A 19,600-nucleotide genomic window follows, 5' to 3' on the forward strand; every position below is an offset into this window, starting at 1 on the left:
TGGTGAAAGCGGCCAATTTAAAAATGGTCAGTTAAGAATACTGTAGTTTAGAAAGAAGTTAAGAAACATTACGTTAACAAGTTTGCTATATAGAGAATTGCAGCACAGTAGGACATCCTTCGCTCATATTTAGGTTAAAATCCATACATAGGTGGCGTCCCCATTTTAATTTATAATGATAATGAAAATAAAACTCTTTTAAATGTCCCCATCAAGACCACAAAAAAGTTAAGATAGCGTGGAGAGCAAGTACCAAAATGTCTTTACTGTATAAATTTCAAAGTGGTAACAATTTTAAGAACAACAAAAAAGGTTTACAAACGTAACAGAACATTAATGAAAATTGTAACACACATCATGACAAATTATTCAAACTCGTTCAACTGAAATAAAAAAGTAGTTCATAACTACAAATGAATTTACCCTCCTACTTGACAAGAAAACTTTAACATAATGAATAAGACTAGATAATATTTATACACTAATGCAATGGAATCAAAAAATTTACATGTTTGGTGCACATCATCTAAAGCGAGGTTTCATTGTCATTTTATTTTCACCTAAATAACTATTTGTCTTAGAACGTCTTAACAATCAAATTTACAATTTAAAATACTACTAAAAAAAGCATTGATTAATTCCTTAAAAAATTTATACAAAATGTTAATCACTTGATATTTTTAATACTACTACACACGGAAACGTGACAAGTTTAACAATACAACTAACTAACAACCTTAGACAAGAACTGTACAGTATTGGCGTTATGTAAATTTCTTTCACAGTTATTAGTGGAACGTAATTCTGGTTCTGCATTTTTTAATTGTGTTTAAAGGTTTAACTGGAGTTCTCATTATCAATATCAATATACCTTATTAAAATGTTTGGAATAACAAATCTGGGAAATTGTATTCACTAAAAACTAAAAATTGATATAATGAATATAAACATGTTTATTTTTGTTAAACAAAAATGTATTATCAATTTCTTGACAACTCCAGTTCAGTGCCAGATTTAGGGTACTGATGGCCATAGGCCAAAAACACCTGAGCGGATCCCGCCCCTTTGGTGAAACTTCTTGCAATCGCAGAGAAATTGTGAACATCTCTCGCTATCACAGGTTATCATCATCGTCCCCTGCGATCGCGGAAAATCGTGAACATCTCCAATGATCATCATCATCCGTGAGTGTAGCAAAATATTAATTTTAGAAAATATAAATTATGGTTTTGTTTTTAACAAGTTTCTGTGTACAAAAAGCTGTGGCCCAAGGCCGCAACCTTGTCAGTAGTGGTAAATCTGGCACTGCTCACATTAATACATGATTTTGAAAAAAAAAATTGTTTTGAAAAATCAAAATGTTGGTGCTGGTGGAGTGTATCAGCCAAGCTTTCATAAGCCTAGACTGGGACGGAGATCACAACTTATATTCCTATAAATGTGAAAATACTACAAAGCCCCGTTCACACGGGGCGAGTTTACAAGCTACACGCTGGCTTTTTTACACGCAGCTAGTAAAATAGCTCAGTGTGAACGACGTACTTGCTCAAAAGCTGCTTGTAAAAAAGCTCTGGAAAAAGTTGACGGTGCCGCTACTTTACACGCCAACTCGCCAGCTTTTGAGCGAGTTGGCGTGTAAAGTAGCCCAGTGTGAAGACAGTTGCTTGTGCTTGTGCGCTTGTTACTCAAAGATGTTGGAGGATTTGGTTCAAGCCAGCTACTGAGCGAGTGGAAAAAGCATCGTGTGAACGACTACAAGCGCACTCGCCGACTTGCCGGCGTCTTTCTACACATCTGCGAGTTGGCGAGTGGACAAGCTCCGTGTGAACGAATACAAGCACACTCGCCAACTCGCCGGCTTCTTACACGCTGGCGAGTAGCTTGTAAACTCGCCCCGTGTGAACGGGCCTTAAGTTACAGTCAGAACAAACTTATTCAAATATCAAAACAATATTCTTTCCTTCTTTACATTTTTTAAGATTAAGTTGTTCGAAGGAAAATTGTAGAACGTCATATAAACTTTTGATTATTTATCATGGCAAAATCTGCAAAAAGCCCTCAAATAAGTAGAATAAATACTAAATAGTTTGGATGTAACAGTCTGTCCTGAGATCAGATGACTCATTTACCACAAAGATGATAGAAAATTGACAAAAAAAATGAACAAGGCTGGCTAGATGTTCTTAGAAATTAATTATTAAAACCTTCCCTTGGCAACAACCTCTCAGCCTCCCTTAACATTACACCCTAGCTGTGCCTACACTATTTAATAACTTTAAATGCTGATCATATTGCAAATGTGGAAGGATATTTATATAATCTATTTAAAACATTAATAAGGGATAAGAAAAATTAAAAATCAAACAACGATTAGGAAATGTGCAAAAATCTGCATTTGATTTTATAATCGTCATTAGCATTTTTATTTCTTTACTAGGGGAACAGTCCAAAGCCTTGTCTTGTTACTATCTAACGTCAATTTTTTGTTGAACCCAATGGTCAAGGAAAGCTAAGTTCAATCTCAAACCTTTAAAATGTTATTTATTTTTCTCAGGATTAAACTAGTGACTCTCAAACAACAAGCAAAAACACAATTGGGTGAGCCCTACAGTTACTCAGCTACCTACAGTAGATAAACTTATGAACAGAAAGTCGCCAGGATCCTTGGGATTAGCTTTATCACAAATCTTACTTACCAAAACTCAGAACTCGTCATGAAAGCTTTTGGCAGTGTCAACCATTTTGCTGCCCAGAAATAGGTCCATCTTGCTGAGTACTTCTGATAGGCTGAGTTTTCCATCGTGGTCGATGTCTGACAGCGCCACTAGGGTCTCTGCCTCCTCCCGCGCGTGTCTCGGGTGTTTGGGGTCCATGTACATCTACGATATTGACAAATGGGGTCACTTTCATTTCTTCCCAATAACACAATCGTTTAAGAGCATGTAGCTCAAATTTCATCTTACACAACCTACTTTATGTAGAAGGACTGGCCAATGAACTAAGCTTAATACAAAACTAAAAGTAGCAGAATTATAATCAATAAAACCCCACAATAGTGCTCTAACAAACTCAAGACCTTTTAAAACTCTGTTTTAAAAAGCTAGACTTCTATCTCTACTGGATGGATCTGGTGATGGATGAAAGTTAAAATGTTCATAGTATTATGAAGAAGGTAAATTATACAGTATTGAGTATACTACACTATACACTTTCCTAATGGGAGTCCTGTTGTCATTAATACCAGCACTTGATTGCACAAAAATGAGGAAAACCATACAAGTACACTTAATACAATAAGGGTTTTCTCTGTGTTATATCCCTATTCCAGGGGCGGGCGTTTCGGCCAGGGGGCACCGTGGGTGCCATGGTAAACGTAATACAACAAAATTGAGAAAATTAGGTTGGATGTGCATTTAAAGTACTTTGGAAAGTTATATATAACTGAGTTTTGAATATTCGTATTTAACTAATCTTAAATGTCACTTTATATATTTGCAAGGTTTTTCCAAGATAAATATTTTATGAAAATTGAGTAGTTGGATTTGCTTGTATACTATTTTTAGTTTAGCAATAATAGCCTAATATTGAACCCCACTGTGTAGTTGAAGGCCTTGTCCCAACTTAATTATCTTAATATAAATCAATATTGCAATGTCTTATTTCACCCGACCGGCCGACGTCTGACCTTGGGTCTCTGACTATGACTCATGGTGGAGACAATGACTTCAAATATGCACGTGTTGACGTGTCACCAACAAGTATAGGAAAGCGTCTTTATTACAATACCGGTATAGCAAATGAACATTGTAAAAACTGTTTAGACAACACTACATAAACATAAACTAACAAATATAAAAGCAGAATCTATGGCTCACCACTATTTCTTTCCTGTCGGCTTTACCATCGTGGTCAATGTCTAGGAAACTGCGGAACTCAGCTCTACGCTCCGTCTCTCCCTGAGACAACAACACCTCTCCCCCTTCCCCCACCTGAAGACGAGCAAACTCTTCTTCTGTCAGCAACTCATCACCATCACGATCTGTAAAAACTAATGACTGAGAAACCATGGTCTCAACTCGCAACTGTGTTTCCAAAACATTAAAACCTACAGCATAAAAGCTGTTGTATCCTTGTTTATCTACAACATTTAGAACCAAATAAAAATTTGTTTTTTAACTGAAACAAAGTTGCATATGTCTTCAGAATAATAAAACTACAAGACATGTGACATACTAGACATATCAGTATATGCTCAAGCTGTGAATAATTTGTAAGTTTGGCATAGCTTTCACATTAATTCTAGTCTTGTAAACAGGTTATGCTAGCAAATGCTGAAGCTATGATCCAAATCCATCCTATAATCAAGCTTATTTGCTACCAGCAAACTAGAGCTGGTTGTAGGTATATATTTACAAAAACGATTTCAATGATAAAGAAGAAAAAAATACAAATTGCAAGATCTAGTGACTGGTGAGCGAATTTAATAAATTTGTCTTTAGCCTTTTGTTATGTAGGACTAACTAACCAAAAGAGTAAAAAATGTTTGAACTACATTCATAAATACACAGCATTAATAAAGGATTGTATTGCATAGATTTAGCAATGTAGGTAAATAAAATAATGTTAAAATAAGAAACATAATGTACTTGTTAGTTCTTATTTCTGTGACTCTATTCATGTATGTATGTACAGTTTGAATAAAGATGATTTGATTTATGTGTAAAGGCAAGTTTTAACAGATTTACGAACATCATAGTCAGAATGTAACTAAATGAAGAAATACTTAACAGCTGCTAATGTACATGATGTAAACAGAATTAAGTCTCTTTCAATTGTTACCACAGTCATTTTTTTAATCCTCGATTTACACTTACCCAGCTTATCCAGAAGTTCATCTACCAGAGCCAATATGGTCACATGACTAGACTCAGGGTGGCGGAATGCCAGAAATTCGTCCAACGTCAGTGAATCTGGATCTGACCTTGCAGCTTCCGACCATGACGCTTTATCTCTTGCAATGATTTCTGTAATCATTTCTCCATCAAACTAAAACCTCAACAAACTTAGACAACAACATTTTGAATTAAGTCCAGCAAACTTGACAAATAATAGCCCGACAGTCAGGATTCCGCTCTGATCCCATAAAGATGTTTTTAGCACTTAGCCTTACACCAGTATTAATTACGACCCTGTGGTCAAAATTGTTGAGGATCATCAGATCAGAAATGGGTAGTTTCAATCTGTTATACAGTAGGCTACATTGCTATTTGTACTATGAACTCACGGGCAAAAAATTAGTAAAAAGTAAAAAAAAAATGAAACCGAATTATGCATACCTGACAACTATTTAATAGTCAATAGCCTAGCTAGTTAACCAGTCAGCACCATAATCTTACAATTAATGGGAAAAATAAAAATACATCATGTACAGTCTTTTCTTTACCATGTCAAATTTGTCTACGGTATTCCAATATTATGGTGTTGTAAATGTATATAGATGAAAAAAATTTATAAATATAGCCTACTAGCCTATACAGTCTAACCTTGATATAACAAACCTCAATACAATGAACCTCAATATAACAAACTCCTTGATATAACCAATTATTTTACATCCCCTAGAACTCTCAATGAGACACAATGTATTTTGTACCTCTGAATAAGGAACTAACCCAATCAACAATCTTGAGTTTAGGTCTTAAGAATTTTGGACGATCCGGATAGTCACCTCAATATAGTGAATTTATCATTATCAGAACCTCTACATAGCGAATTTAACCTCTACTTAAAGAATTTTCTTTGTATTTCCCTCCACATCATTGATTTAGAAACATGACAGTTTCTTTGATGAAAATTAAATAGAAAGATGACGTCAACGCTGACAATCATCTGTTACGTTTTACACATATGTCTGCTGTGCGCTACGTCATAAAAGATTTCACTGGCTGGGGACTGATGACGACATAATTTGATTAGTAAACTGTGATTGGGTTTTAAGTGACCAAGGTGAACTGTAAAATTTGAAGAGAAACCCAAGAAGGAATAGAAGATCAAAGAGAAAGAATACCGACATTCTTCTAAAAAGAATATAAAATGGTGTTTACCATAGAGAAATAAATAAATTGTAACATTAATGGCTGGTTTACATAATTATAACAGTGTGGATATGGGTTTGTCATCTTTTTTTACCATGTTTGAATAGCCATGGTTTTTCACTATCAGTGGTCTCCCTCTTCCTCTCGCTATTATCCCGGCTTGTCGAAGTTCTACTTTACAAAAAGTAGCGTAGAAAATGCTACTTACTGTAGTTGTGCTTTAACGAGGTCAATCCTCAACCTATATTGACCGATGCTGTTTGTGAATCTGGACTAAGCGAAGTTCCTACTAATCTAACCTAAATATAACAAAAATTGTTTTAAAGAAATTCTTGATAATCTTATAACAAACATTCAGTTAGGTCCCATAGATGCGTTATACCAAGGCTAGACTGTAAAAATGGTTTTAGTTTGAATTTTTGTCCCGTTTTTTTTTTTAACCCAGCTTTTGTCAACCAACCTGGTGCTCTTAAAGTAAACATTATGCTAAGTTTAAGGGATTGTACCATTGAAGAATACTATTTTGAGAAGTTAACTTCGAATTGTGTCACTTTAAATTTTTTAATGCTGCTTGTCATGAGGTTGATTAGTTGCAGCTCTCAACACATATTAAATATATATTACGTTGATCACATACCTTTGACAGAACGTTGCAGTTCTCTATGTTTTTCATTGTGGTGATCGGCATAATCTTCCCCAAGCCCATTCTTAAGCAGAAAGTATTTATGGTACTCAGCCCAAGAAACAACACCTGTTAAACATTCAAAAGATACTTAATTAGTTACCGAATGTCTTATAATGACATTGTTTCTACAATGCAGAGTAAGTTCTCCCTGATTGATAGGTCTAACTTTTTAATTTTCTAGATAAGTAAATACATTAGATGTGGTGTTAGCCAAGTGGTTAGCGCCTCTGGCTTTAGTGCGGGAGGGACAGGTTTAATTTCAGCACATCTACAAAACACGGCTTGCCTGAAATCCTTATGGTGCTGTACACAGTGCCGTATTTACCACTAAGCCGATTTGGCCGCGTTCTAGGGCCGCAAGCAAAAGGGGGCCGCAGAGGATTGAGAAAACATTTTTTTAGAAAACAAATAATTTATTTTAAAACACCAGTTTGCTGCGATCTTAGGTGACCATAACGATGTCTCAGCGGACCGAGGGAGATGTTCACGATTTTGACTAAGCCGCAGGTGCCGGTGATGATGTCCCCGTGATTGCAGCCCACGGGAGACATTCACGATTTCGCTGCGGTCACAAGTGGCGATGATGATGTCCCCGTGATTGCGGCCCGCGGCAGATGTTCATGATTTCGCCGCGGCCCAGAGTGTTGATGATGATGTCTCCGTGATTGCGGCCCGCGGGAGATGTTAACGATTTAGCCGCGACTAAAGGTGTCAATGAGCATGTCCCCGTGATGGCTTCCCTAGTAGGATGTTTACGATTTCGGCACGGCCGCGGGTGACAATGATGTCCTCATGATCGCAGTCGACGGGAGATGTTTTTAACACAACTTTGCTGCAATCGCAAGTGTCGATGATGATGTCCCAGTGATTGAGGCCTGCGGGAGATGTTCACGATTTTACTGCGGTCACAGGTGACGGTGATGATGTCCTCCAGGCCACAGCTCACGGGATACGATCAGAATTTCGCCGTGGTCGCGAGTGTCAAGGATGATGTCCCTTTGTTGCAGCCCGCGGGGGATGTTAAATATTTTGCCGCGGTCACGGATGCCTATTATGGCTTTGACTTGTTTTAGGAGGGATGTCCATCATTTCATCCACGATCACGGGTGTCGATGATGATGTCCCCTTGATGCATAGGAGATATTCACAATTACTTCCGCGGTCACAAGGAATTTCCACCACAGGGGGAGGGCCGCTCAAGTAATTTGGTCTAGGGCCACAAGTACCCTATATCCGGCACTGGCTGTACAGTAACAATGAATACTGATACAAACTCTTTAAGAAGCGCAATGCCTTTGTAAAAAATTCAGTCTGTAAATATCTTACTTTTCAAGCGAAGCTTATTTCAGCTGTAAAATTCCAGTCTGAGCATTTATCCATAAGCATTTCGCTTCTTAAAGGGTTCGTATTCATTGACAGTAACCTCTTTTGAAAATCCCATTTTTTAAGCTTAGCCAGCTCAAGGTGAACTTAGAACCACAAGGTATGTTACTATTTATTTTTGTTTCTTTAATAGGCCTACTCCAACTAGGCCTACTAATATCTTAAAAAAACCACTCAATGTAAATAAGATTTAAAAGCTCACCATTAGCTGGGTCCCTATCAATTGATATGAACAGTCCATAATTTTCTTGGACACCCTGGTTGATGTGTTTTTGAGTTTCCAAATGTATGTATTCTGAGAGCTCCTCAATTGTCAACAGTTTGTCTCCATCCTTGTCAACTCTGAAAATAAAATTAACTAGGTACAGCTATTTACAATCATTATTAGTGAAACCGGTACTTTCCTGTTAAAGGGAACATTCATTATTATCGATGATTTCTTTTCGATATATCGATGGTATTTTGAAACGATAACTTAGCATAGAGCAAGTTTGGTTAGTTACGTTATATTAGTTTAAAATAGTTTAATTACTTACCGGTAATCCAATATATTGGATTAATAAGTTCTTAATCCTATTCTCTATACTAGCTATAACTCAATAACTCGGTTATTGAACCAAGTATAACTTATAAATATTTGCTATGTCTGTTTGTCTGTCTGTCTGTAATTTAAATGTGTTTAAAGATATTAAATTACAGATGGAATATGGATCGTAAAGGAAAACAAAAATATCAATATATCGAAAAGAAATTAGGCTAATAATGAATGTTCCTCTTAACAGGAAAGTATCGTGAAACCCAAAGAGACTACCTATATAAGCTACAATAGGGAGTCCCTTATAGGCCAGGAACACACCCACCTTTCCTCAAACGATTTTTTCACAGACATTAAACTTACCCTTGGGTTTGTGCAATACATAAAAGTAAATTGGCCATGCCACAGTAGAGTTAAAACGTCCGTGAGGGAATTAACCTGCGCATTAAGTTTTTTAATGGCCGAGAAACTTAGTGGGGCATTGCAGCTTAAGGTCCGTGAACATACTCGCCTTACAACGTATGATTTTTTACCCCCCAAAAATCCTGTTTCAGTAGTCCGATCATGATGGTTTGCAAACTTGTTTGAATAGACATAGGTATGTACACATTTGTACCAAATTTAATCAAAATTAAATTCCATTCATAGCCATTCCACCATTCTTAGCTAGTCTACTTGAGTTGCTATTTGCTAATGGTCACATACACACACATTATGTAGCCTATAGAATTTGAACAAGAGATGGTGTTATTGGCCTCTGATCCCCCCAAAAAAAAGTAAATTGGTTATACGACCTTCGGTTTAAGCTTATTCGCTAAAATGGAAATTTGCAAAACTAACTTAGCTTAACCTAATAACATGATTAAAAACACAATAAATAAGACGTTAAGTTTAATTATAATTTGTCTTAGAATCAAACTCAATTGATAACACCATGTAGTAAATATCAATATGGAAAAATCAATAACCAATTGATTTAGGCTTACTGTAGCCTATATCAAAGTGTTTACCAAATTTTTATTTGTTAAGCTATTTAACTTAGTTGAATACCTTAAACATTCTAAGAGCAATAATCAAGCAAAATATATACAACAAAGTTTACTTACAACTGCGGCATATTAACTCACTTCAGGAATATAGATGCCAGCAGTTCAGTGGGAGGAAAATTCTTCCGGTCTTCATTATTAAAATTACGTTGGAGACTATCCTTGTCCACAACATTTACACTCAAAACAACACTTTTATCTTTGTTTTGCACAATTGTCTTTTTGAATAATTTTTCTAAACTACTCTTTTCTGATGATCTCAATGGTACAGAAGAAAAATTGAGTACAAAAATAAATATTACATAGACCAATAACGGAATACATACTGAAAATCTTTGGACGGTGAACCCACAGTTAACTGGTTTGGAGAAAAATGTCATGGTAACATACACACCTTATAAATACAACAAAGTTTTTCATCAAATTGATTTGATTCCTTATGACATTCAAATTCAATGCCGATCTCAACTTCAAGTTTGCTTGTTGCTTCTTGCATAGGCCAATACTAGAATTCAAGTAGGCCTATTCATGATAGGCCATCAAATTAGGTCTGTCGGTGTATTTACTTAGCAAACAATGACACTACAGGTACTGTATTTATCTTCTTTAAATAAGTGCAATGCTAATGATATCCTTCAGTCAAGAGACAAAATGTTTCATAAAGACTTTCACTAATCAGTTAATACCTGATTTCTAAACTTTCTATTTAGACCTAAACTTAACTGTTAACTTGGAATAAGTTAACCTATAAACTTGTTTCTACATTTTAAAACAATCTCATGACACAAAATATACCTAAAAATTAAACCAAATGAATGTTCAATATAAGGTTATTAACTTAATCTTACTAATATTATAAATGTGAAAGTTTGTGTGTTTAATAAAAATACATCTAAATTGGAGATTTAAAAGCTCCTGTTATTGATGTTTACATCTTTCGAATGCAGAAGACAGTAGAGCACTAGCGGCTAGTGCCATTTAGTGCCTGCCCACCAAATCTGTTCGGGAGCGAAACTTCTATCCACTCGACGTTCTGTACCCACGAGCACCTCTGCTTCCACATGCACAGAAGGCCTTGGAACAGTTCCTGGGATAACAGCTATTTGTGTAATAAGCTTCACTGTATATCTTTATTGCACCTGTTTAGATAGTTGTTTCTTTCAACAGTTACAGTTGCGAATTGTGCATTATGATTTTGTAAAGGTAAAGGTGTTCATTCTTTACTGTTTGTTTACTTTTGACTTGAGCTGCTTGAAAATGTGTTTTATGATTATGAAAATTAAAGTGTTGTGAGTGTGCTGAAGCTGATTTGTTATCGGGTATTGACAATTAAATGTTTTGCGTGCATGAATTATTTATGAAGTTTTAAATGTTCACTTAACATATATTTTTCGGATTAATCGGATTCCTCAAGAGTGATTGTCAATAGGTTAGGTTGAGTTGTGTTTGTGTGTGAATTTGTTGGATTGCAGTTTTGGTAGTGGTAGGTGTAGGTTAATTAAGTTAGTTTTGGGCCTTTCAGTTGAGTTTAGGTCTTAGAAGTTATTGCCTTTGAAAAAGTTAAATTAATAACTTATCTATTTATAAGAGTAGGTAGGCCTAAGTTTACCTTAACCATACTCAATGCCTTAAATTAGACCACCACTACCAACACCAAAACTGTAATCTAAATTCACACACAAACCCAACCTAACCTCTCTTCTTGAGGAATCCGAAAAATACAGTTTAAGTGAACATTTAACACTTCATAAATAATTCATGCACGCAAAACATTTAATTGTCAATATACCTAATATCAAATAGGCTTCAGCACACTCACAACACTTTAATTTTCATAATCATAAAACACATTTTCAAGCAGCTCAAGTCAAAAGTAAACAAACAGTAAAGAATAAACACCTTTACCTTTACAAATTACAAAATCATAATGCACAGTTCGCAACTGCAACTGCTGAAAGAAACAACTATCTAAACAGGTGCAATAAAGATATACAGTGAAGCTTATTACACAAATAGCTGTTATCCCAGGAACTGTTCCAAGGCCTTCTGTGCATGTGGAAGCTGAGTTGCTCGTGGGTACAGAACGTCGAGTGGATAGAAGTTTCGCTCCCGAACAGATTTGGTGGTCAGGCACTAGCCGCTAGTCAGAAGAGCAGCAGCAGAAAAGCAGCCCAACGATTATTGACTGATTGCAGAGCAGACAAACCATACAACAAAAAATAGTAATATAAGCTTCATAGAGTAATCTGGAGTAATCTGTAATATAAGCTTCATAGAGTAATCTGGAGTAATCTGACTAATTCGTCAGTGGTTTTATACACAAGTAAAAACATAAATAATTGTGGAACAATTTTGCCAACTACTATCAGACTAACTATTATACTACTACTATAATACTAGACTAACTACACACTACACACTACACACTACACACTACTGGTACTATCATAGACTAACCAACACAAGGGAGTATGTTTTATCTATGGTACTATCGTAGTGTATCACGGCCGCCTTTAACTCCAGGCCGCGGCCTTCGAAGTGGCAACGTCGCAAGTGGTGTTGTAACAGCTGTTTTGTACTATCATAGACTAACCAACACAAGGGAGTATGTTTTATCTATGGTACTATCGTAGTGTATCACGGCCGCCTTTAACTCCAGGCCGCGGCCTTCGAAGTGGCAACGTCGCAAGTGGTGTTGTAACAGCTGTTTTGTTTGGAAGCAGCTAATAGTATTTGTGTATTTACGAAAGATTGGTTACTGGACTATGACAATATTGATTCCGCTTAAAATGTACAGATAAAGATTTTTGATTATTATTGTTTCGATTTTCAATTCTGTATGTTTTATTTTCAATATTTTAATAAATTCATGTTCACAAATTTAAATTTAAATCTATGAAGTACGAATTAACGAGCTTATGTCACCTGTCTGTCATGTTATCTTATGGGACGTGTCACTAAACAACACCACTTGTGACGTTGCCAATTCTACCAGGGCACGGCCTGTAGTTAAAGGTGGCCGTGAGTGTATCTATATATTATATAAAAGGCAAAGCCCTCACTGACTGATTGACTGACTCACTCATCACTAATTCTCCCACTTGCCACTTACCTAGAGGGCTGAAATTTGGTACACTGATTCTTTAGGCATTAAATAGGAAAACTAAGTGGTTTTTATTCTGATCGGACTCTCGGGCTCCGCCCCAGTGGGTCTGGAGTTTCCCATGTTAACCTAATGAGTACTCATATTTAAATGGAATTAATGAATATTGAACAGCTGTTTCAATTAAACGAGTTGGTTCTGTTCTATAATGTATAATAGCATTAAGGATTACCAACAGAGTGCAGCACTATTATTTTTTTAAATATTTGACAACAGCTAATTTGAAACCAAAAAGTGAGTGAGCGTAGCGAACGAACCTCAACCCGGAGGCGAGGTAGCGTAGCGAACGAGCTAACCTGAAGGCAAGTGAGCGCAACGAACGAGCTCCAACCGTAAAGGTGAGTGAGCGTAGCGAAGGAACTTCAACCAGGACGTGTGAGCGCAGCGAGCGAGCTCCAACCTAAAGGTGAGTGAGCGTAGTGAACGAACTTCAACCAGGACGTGATTGAGCCATGCGAACGAGCTCACATATGAAGTTAAACGGGGCAAAGCCCGAGGGTACAGCTAGTAGTAATACAAAAATAATTTTTATGGGTCAATAAGGTGGCGAGAAGATTCCACGAGGTGCGTGAGGTGGACTAATATTATGTACTTACTAGAGCTCGCCCATAGAGAGATGGCGATGGCTCGTCCCGTGGTCGAAAACTAGAAAACTCGACCAAAAGTATGTAATGTGCAATACTCACTATTTTCACCCCCACGCTGTAAATAAAACATGTGATTGGAATCTCTTCCATTTGTTTGATTTTCCTTTAGCGAATTTCTCATACCTATCGGGAATAAGCTAGTTATATTTTGTTGTTATTTCGTCACCAACATGGCAACCCATAAGGCCCATGTTAAATTTTTTTTTAATTTAATAGTACTAATGGTCGTTCAGTGGTCGAAAACTCAACCAAAACTATGTTAATGTACACGCATTGACTATTGGATACTGAAGTAGACATTCCATCTATATGGACCAGCTGTCGCCATTTTTATTTTATTAAAAAACATGTAGTTGTGTGAGCAAGTCACAAAATGTGTGTCTAAAATTCTATTTTCCCCCTATTTTTTGTTGCTGACAAAGTAGATGGGTAATAACAGTTGCTATAATGAGTTCATAATGAGTCATTCAAAAAGTTTGATTTGGTAAAAAGGATCGTGTAATCGACAGAAATTATTCATTTTAGATCAGAGAAATCTGTTGGTGGCTCACATAAACTACAAAGAATTTAATTAAAAAACTGGCGACAACTTTAACATGAGGATGGAATGTCTAGTTGTAAGTCAAAGGTACAGACTTCTCTAATTTAACCCAACGCTGTAAATAAAACATGTGATAGTAAATTCTTACATTTGTTTTGATTGTCTGTTTATATTGCGTGTTGTTATTTTGTCACCAGCATGGCAACCCATAAAGCCCATGTTAATTTTTTTAAATTTCAAATTCACTTTTTATGTGCTTATTTTACCCTATTTTAACCCTACTTTCATTTTTAAAGGGATTCTGCACATCTACAGTATAATATCTCTAGGTTGTAGGCCTTTATATTTTAAGGTAAGATATGAGCTTTCACATTACGTTGGAGATAAGTTTACTACTTAAGAAATTTGGAACAAATAATACCAATTTAGTAAGATTGAAACTTTTGTTTTACACTTGCCTGATGATTATTCAAGAATAAATCTAAATTGTAAAACAAAGAGCACCACAATTTCCACAATCCACAATCCACAATTTTGTGATTTATTTAAAAAATAAGTAAATTCGAAAATCCATTGATATCCTTCAGCCAAGAAACAAAATGTTTCAAAAAGAAAAAATAATGATTTGTCTATTTTATCGTTGTGATAGAAGCTCCTTATGAAGAATGGTCCGAATTTTTGTATATTAGTGAGAAATGTTCCGTCATTGAAAAAATATTTAGCTATCACGATTTGGTGAAATTTTCATATTTATCATTTTACTAGCAAAAATCTTGCAAAGGGAACACCTATTACCGTGTTTTATATTTTATTACAGCCACCAAGTAGAGCGTAACAATTTTACATTGACGCATATAGCTACACAGAAAATCCCCCAAAAATAAAACTGGTAAAATTTGCTTGTTTAAGAACATTGTATTTTGATCAAATTTGGCAAATTTATTTATTTCATCTTCTAATATTTTAAACATTTGATCAAAAACACTTTTCACTCTTTCCGTAACAACAAACCTATAAGTACTCGTTAAATTTAATGTTATTTGATTTGGGAAAATAAGTATGACTTGGTTATGGAAATATTTTAGTTAAAATTCAATCAGACAAATTGAAATTCGCGTAGTCTGTGGTTTGCTGTGTCGAGGGTATTTTTATATCAGAACATTTCCTCAGCTTTTATGTTTAGGCTAATTATTGTGGATTTTTTCCATTTCGTGAACCTGGTTCTCATGTTTTATAATTTTCAAAGACGGCAGAACTGACTACATTACTGGCAAATTCGGTTTAAGCGGTCAACTAAACAATTTGATTCTGTGGTAATCAATAGCATTAAAAAGTTAATAGGTTTACCAACAGGGTGCAGCACTATTATTTTTTTTTAATTTATGACAGCAGCTAATTTGCAACCAAAAGGTGACTGAGCGTAGCGAACGAACTTCAATCTGGAGGCGAGTTAGCGTAGCGAAGGAACTTCAACCAGGACGTGATTGAGCCATAAGAACGAGCTCATCTTGAAAATGAACGAGCATTTGACATAAAACCACATTAGGACAGGACGACGTCTGTCGGGCCAGCTAGTTTTTTATAAAATGCGTGTGAATATTAATTAGTCAATATTAAGGTAACATTTGGAAGAATCAGTTTGAACAATCAGTGGAATTGAATTTGAGTGGAAAATCAGCTGTTCCAGCCCGCCAAAACACCCGCCATTCCCGCCACGTGCCGCCACTCTGTTTTCACGTAGTCAGTTTCCCGCTGAGGTGCGACTTTCCATTTCTATTCTCCCATCGCGACGGACGTCCAAGGAAAGTTACGTGTTTTGTCGGTTTGACAGACAGACGCGCGCTTCTGCTGCTAGGAGACAATTAACATCGGTAAGTTTTCTCCACATTAAATAAATTTATTAATACGTAATTACCACGAGTAATTACTATGAAATCTTGATTATCATTGTACTTATCGGTGCTATTATACAGATAAATAAACGTATTTAAACTTAAACTAATATAGCCTAGTTAAGGGTGATTTTAACTATCACAGTTAGTGTAAATTGTAAATACAATATATCAAATAATACTGGGAGATGTATTTTAATTTATCCGTAGGTATAATGTTGTTCCGTCATGTGTCTGAGTAAAAAATATGATATTTTTTACAATGTACCTCCCAGTATAAAATAAGTTTAGTCTGTCATATTTATGTTTTTATTAACGCTTAAGGTATAATTTTATATAGAAATATGTTTTAATTATTTAACAAGCGTTCTGTAAGAAGGACCCCTTGTTATTGCATAAAATCAAAACTAATAATGATAATGCTAATGTGGCATTTGTTCTATGATAAATCAGTATGTTATTTGTTTTAATAATGTATGGTTTTAATATTTTATCATTCATTCTAATATTATTTGAATGGCGTATTCTGTATTTTAATAATTTCAAAATGTTTGATTTAGTTCCTAGCACACTATGCTATAATATGGTTTAAAAAGGTTATATGCAAATTAGATAATGTTAAATTACTAGGGTTAAAATTTCTTGAAATTAGGCTACTTATTAAATAAGAGTTGATTCTTTAATTACTTCGGCCGAATCCTCATCTCGACTTGTGAGTAGCCTATATAAATATAGGGAGGCATCTATGTTGGTACGGTCTAGCGGTCTATGTACTCCAGTTTAGCCAACGTAACAACAAAATAATTTAACTAGTCAAACCCAAAAAGTTATAGTTTAATCATTAAATACTTAATATTATTTAATACTTATTTTGATGTAAATTGCGACATATTTGTATTTTTGATGGTTATGGAAAGTAAATATGTGTTTCGAGTAGACATATTTTTATTTACTTTCCGTAAATTGAATAACACGTGCAATGCAGATCAAGAAGTTATTTTAAAGGTTTAATACATTTAAACAACTAACATAAGTAGACAACTAAATCATGTACGTACGTTTGTTCTTTATGCATTACTAAACAGTATTTGATTTTCGATAACCTTTGGGAAATGTTTCCATTCGTATGCCTAGGATGATCTTATGTATCTGCCCGGTAAACGGCTACCATTATTATTGAGCGCAGTTCCTTGAGATCGGTCCTAAAAAACTATGTTACAGAGTGTACATTTTGAACCCTGCAAAAATTACACTTTAATAGATCCAAGACTATATATATCACGGAGTTATCATAATTTCAAAAGTGAATAAAATCTACTATTTGGAGAGTTATTAAGATCAACAATTTGAATGTTAGAAAACACTGCCATTTGAAAAAAACGTGTATATACAGCAAAGTTGAATATTGAGAGATTAATTGAAAGGGAAGTAATTTATGTAATCTAACGGCAATATTAGCAGCCAATTTGATTGTGGACTGTGCGTGAAAAAGATACACTCGCCTGCACGGGAAAGCTGTATTGATTGAGGATCGACAACTCGTTGGAAAGCTATTTAGCAATTATCGTTGATAAAGAATGAGTATAACTTTCTGTTTCGTGTATGTAACAATACTTTAGTGAATTGAGAAAACTATGCACGTCAAGAATTTAATCGGGAACGCCATTGAAGCAAGCGATTTCTGAATTAGGTCTAATCGTAGTTCAATTAGTCTTCAGGTAACGACGAAGATATCATTTGGTCACTTCATTTAGTCAGCAAAAGAAGTGGTTTGGTCATTTCGCAATTCCTATTATCCTTGAGGAGAGCAGGAAAACTGCCTCAATTTACTTGTTTAACGATATATGTTGCTCAAATTTGACAAATTTTTTCATTTAGTCCTATTAACATTGAAAAAGGCCTTTTCCCTTTCCCGTAGCAGCAAACCTAAAACATTTAAATAATAAAACCGTTTAAATAAAAAATGTTATTTAAACGGGTGATGCATTGTTACTTTTTAATGGAAACGTTTTAGTTGAAATCCAATCAAATTGAAAATCGCTAAATCGCAAGTCTGGAGGGTTGCTGCAGCGAGGGTATTTTTGGAAACGGAATATTTTCTCATCTTTGATGTTTAGTTGTGGCTCAGTTTGTTTTGCTTTTTGAAAACCCTGGTGCTCATGACTGAACAGGAACTACAATTTTAGCCTGAATTTGTAATTTAGCTATTTTCAACTGTACTGTGAACTGTGAGGATGTTAAGTCTAGAAGGAAATTTATCTTACGATGGCGTTGCTAGATTGAATTTTTATCCCAATCCTATTTATTGCTATACCCTAGGCCATAAGCAATCTTTATTTCATGGTTTTAATATAAACCATTGCATATTCTGAGGTTTTCTGCGTGTTAGTTGTGAAGGAAGTAATTGCGTCAACCGGCGACCGGCGACCGGCGCGGCGAGAGAGCGAGAGTAGCACGGTTGATCGCCCGCGTTGCTTGGCGTCTGTGGTGTAATGATGGAATGGTCCGGTGCTCAACACTAGAAACAACACAAAAACCAAACCAGACCAATGTAAAGAGGTGTATACATGTGACGTCATGGAGGCCGTAGTGTCGAAGCGGTATGGTGTACTACACCATTGACTATAACTTATACACATCAATGTTAATTTACTCGTACAGTATAATCAATGCTACTAAGTATCCAGTGTAGTGTACTTAACTTTAATACTGCAGTAGACTTTCGTCATAAATCGATTGAACATTATTATTTTACACATTCTTTTATTTATTTATCATCATAGACTATTAAATAGTCTATGACTATTTAAGTCGGTTTTTATTTAACTATAACTATAATTTTATTTAACTAACTGTTTAAGGTTAGTTGAGTCCGGTTAAGTATAAGAGAAGGCATAGTTTACTATTTTGTTCTTTCTTGCTATTTAAAAAAACATTTATTTTTAAAATTTTATAACTATTATTTTTACTATACAGTTGTAAACTTTTGCTTAGTACTAACGGATTGGTATTATAAGTAGAGAGCAAACTACAAATCGAAAATCGACCCCACAAAAAAGAAACATTAGTCAACACGCATTCAACAAACAACCAAACACATGACAGTTTTAGGCTGGGCTGGCTGGGCGCGCATTTTGTGTTGTTGTTTCAATATTTGTTTGTGATGCTTGATGTATGTAGATATTTTTTATTTTATTTTTTGTAAAAGGAAACACTAAGTTTTTAACATATTTTGTAACTATTAACTGAAAACAAAGTTTCCATTACATTAATATTTGGGGAAATACTATTTTATTGTTAGTTGACAATATAACAATTCAATTTAAATTAATTGGCCAACCTCCTTTGGCCAATACAGGCTCACATCCGATTCAGACAGAGCACAGTCAAACTGATTTATCACGATAACATACTTTTGTGTTCTCTTTCTCACGCCATAGAAAGCAGGTTGACAAAACATTTCACCATCACAACAGGTTGTAGTATTATTGCTAGCAAAACTACTAGATTTTAATGACTTTCATCTATTGTGTAGTGTATCTAATAATAAAAATTGATTTTTGATTGGACAGACCTTACTACCTTGCCTTGGACAGACCCACTAGTTAAAATT

The 19,600-nt window shown here is 35.3% G+C and overlaps 1 protein-coding gene across 3 annotated transcripts; it reads right to left on the reverse strand.

Moving 5' to 3' along the window:
- Positions 1-400: 400 nt before the first annotated feature.
- LOC129004427 (45 kDa calcium-binding protein) lies at positions 401-10,468 on the reverse strand. 3 transcript variants are annotated; one of them, XM_054433012.1, is made up of 7 exons: positions 9,826-10,468; positions 8,366-8,505; positions 6,733-6,846; positions 4,875-5,024; positions 3,876-4,039; positions 2,697-2,879; positions 401-1,432 (listed from the first exon to the last, which is right to left on the reverse strand). In XM_054433012.1, the coding sequence occupies exons 1-6, from the start codon at positions 10,122-10,124 to the stop codon at positions 2,703-2,705; spliced, it is 1,044 nt and encodes a 347-aa protein (XP_054288987.1). In that variant the 5' UTR covers positions 10,125-10,468; the 3' UTR covers positions 401-1,432; positions 2,697-2,702. The 3 variants fall into 3 exon arrangements, with proteins under 3 accessions (XP_054288987.1, XP_054288988.1, XP_054288986.1); XM_054433013.1 differs by having other exon boundaries at positions 401-2,879; positions 10,139-10,468; XM_054433011.1 differs by having other exon boundaries at positions 401-2,879.
- Between the last annotated feature and the right edge of the window lie 9,132 nt (positions 10,469-19,600).

This window comes from Macrosteles quadrilineatus, unplaced genomic scaffold, assembly GCF_028750875.1.
Source record: "Macrosteles quadrilineatus isolate MER2022 unplaced genomic scaffold, UCM_ALF_1.0 Scaffold_9__3_contigs__length_116548681, whole genome shotgun sequence".
NCBI lineage: Eukaryota > Metazoa > Arthropoda > Insecta > Hemiptera > Cicadellidae > Macrosteles > Macrosteles quadrilineatus.

Excerpts from the sequence above, each read along its gene's own strand:
- LOC129004427 (XM_054433012.1), bottom strand. The coding sequence starts at position 10,124 with ATGACATTTTTCTCCAAACCAGTTAACTGTGGGTTCACCGTCCAAAGA. Across the intron at positions 5,025-6,732 it reads ACTGCAACGTTCTGTCAAAG|AAATCATTGCAAGAGATAAA; the intron begins GTATGTGATCAA and ends AAATGATTACAG. Across the intron at positions 2,880-3,875 it reads CCGACAGGAAAGAAATAGTG|ATGTACATGGACCCCAAACA; the intron begins GTGAGCCATAGA and ends TCAATATCGTAG.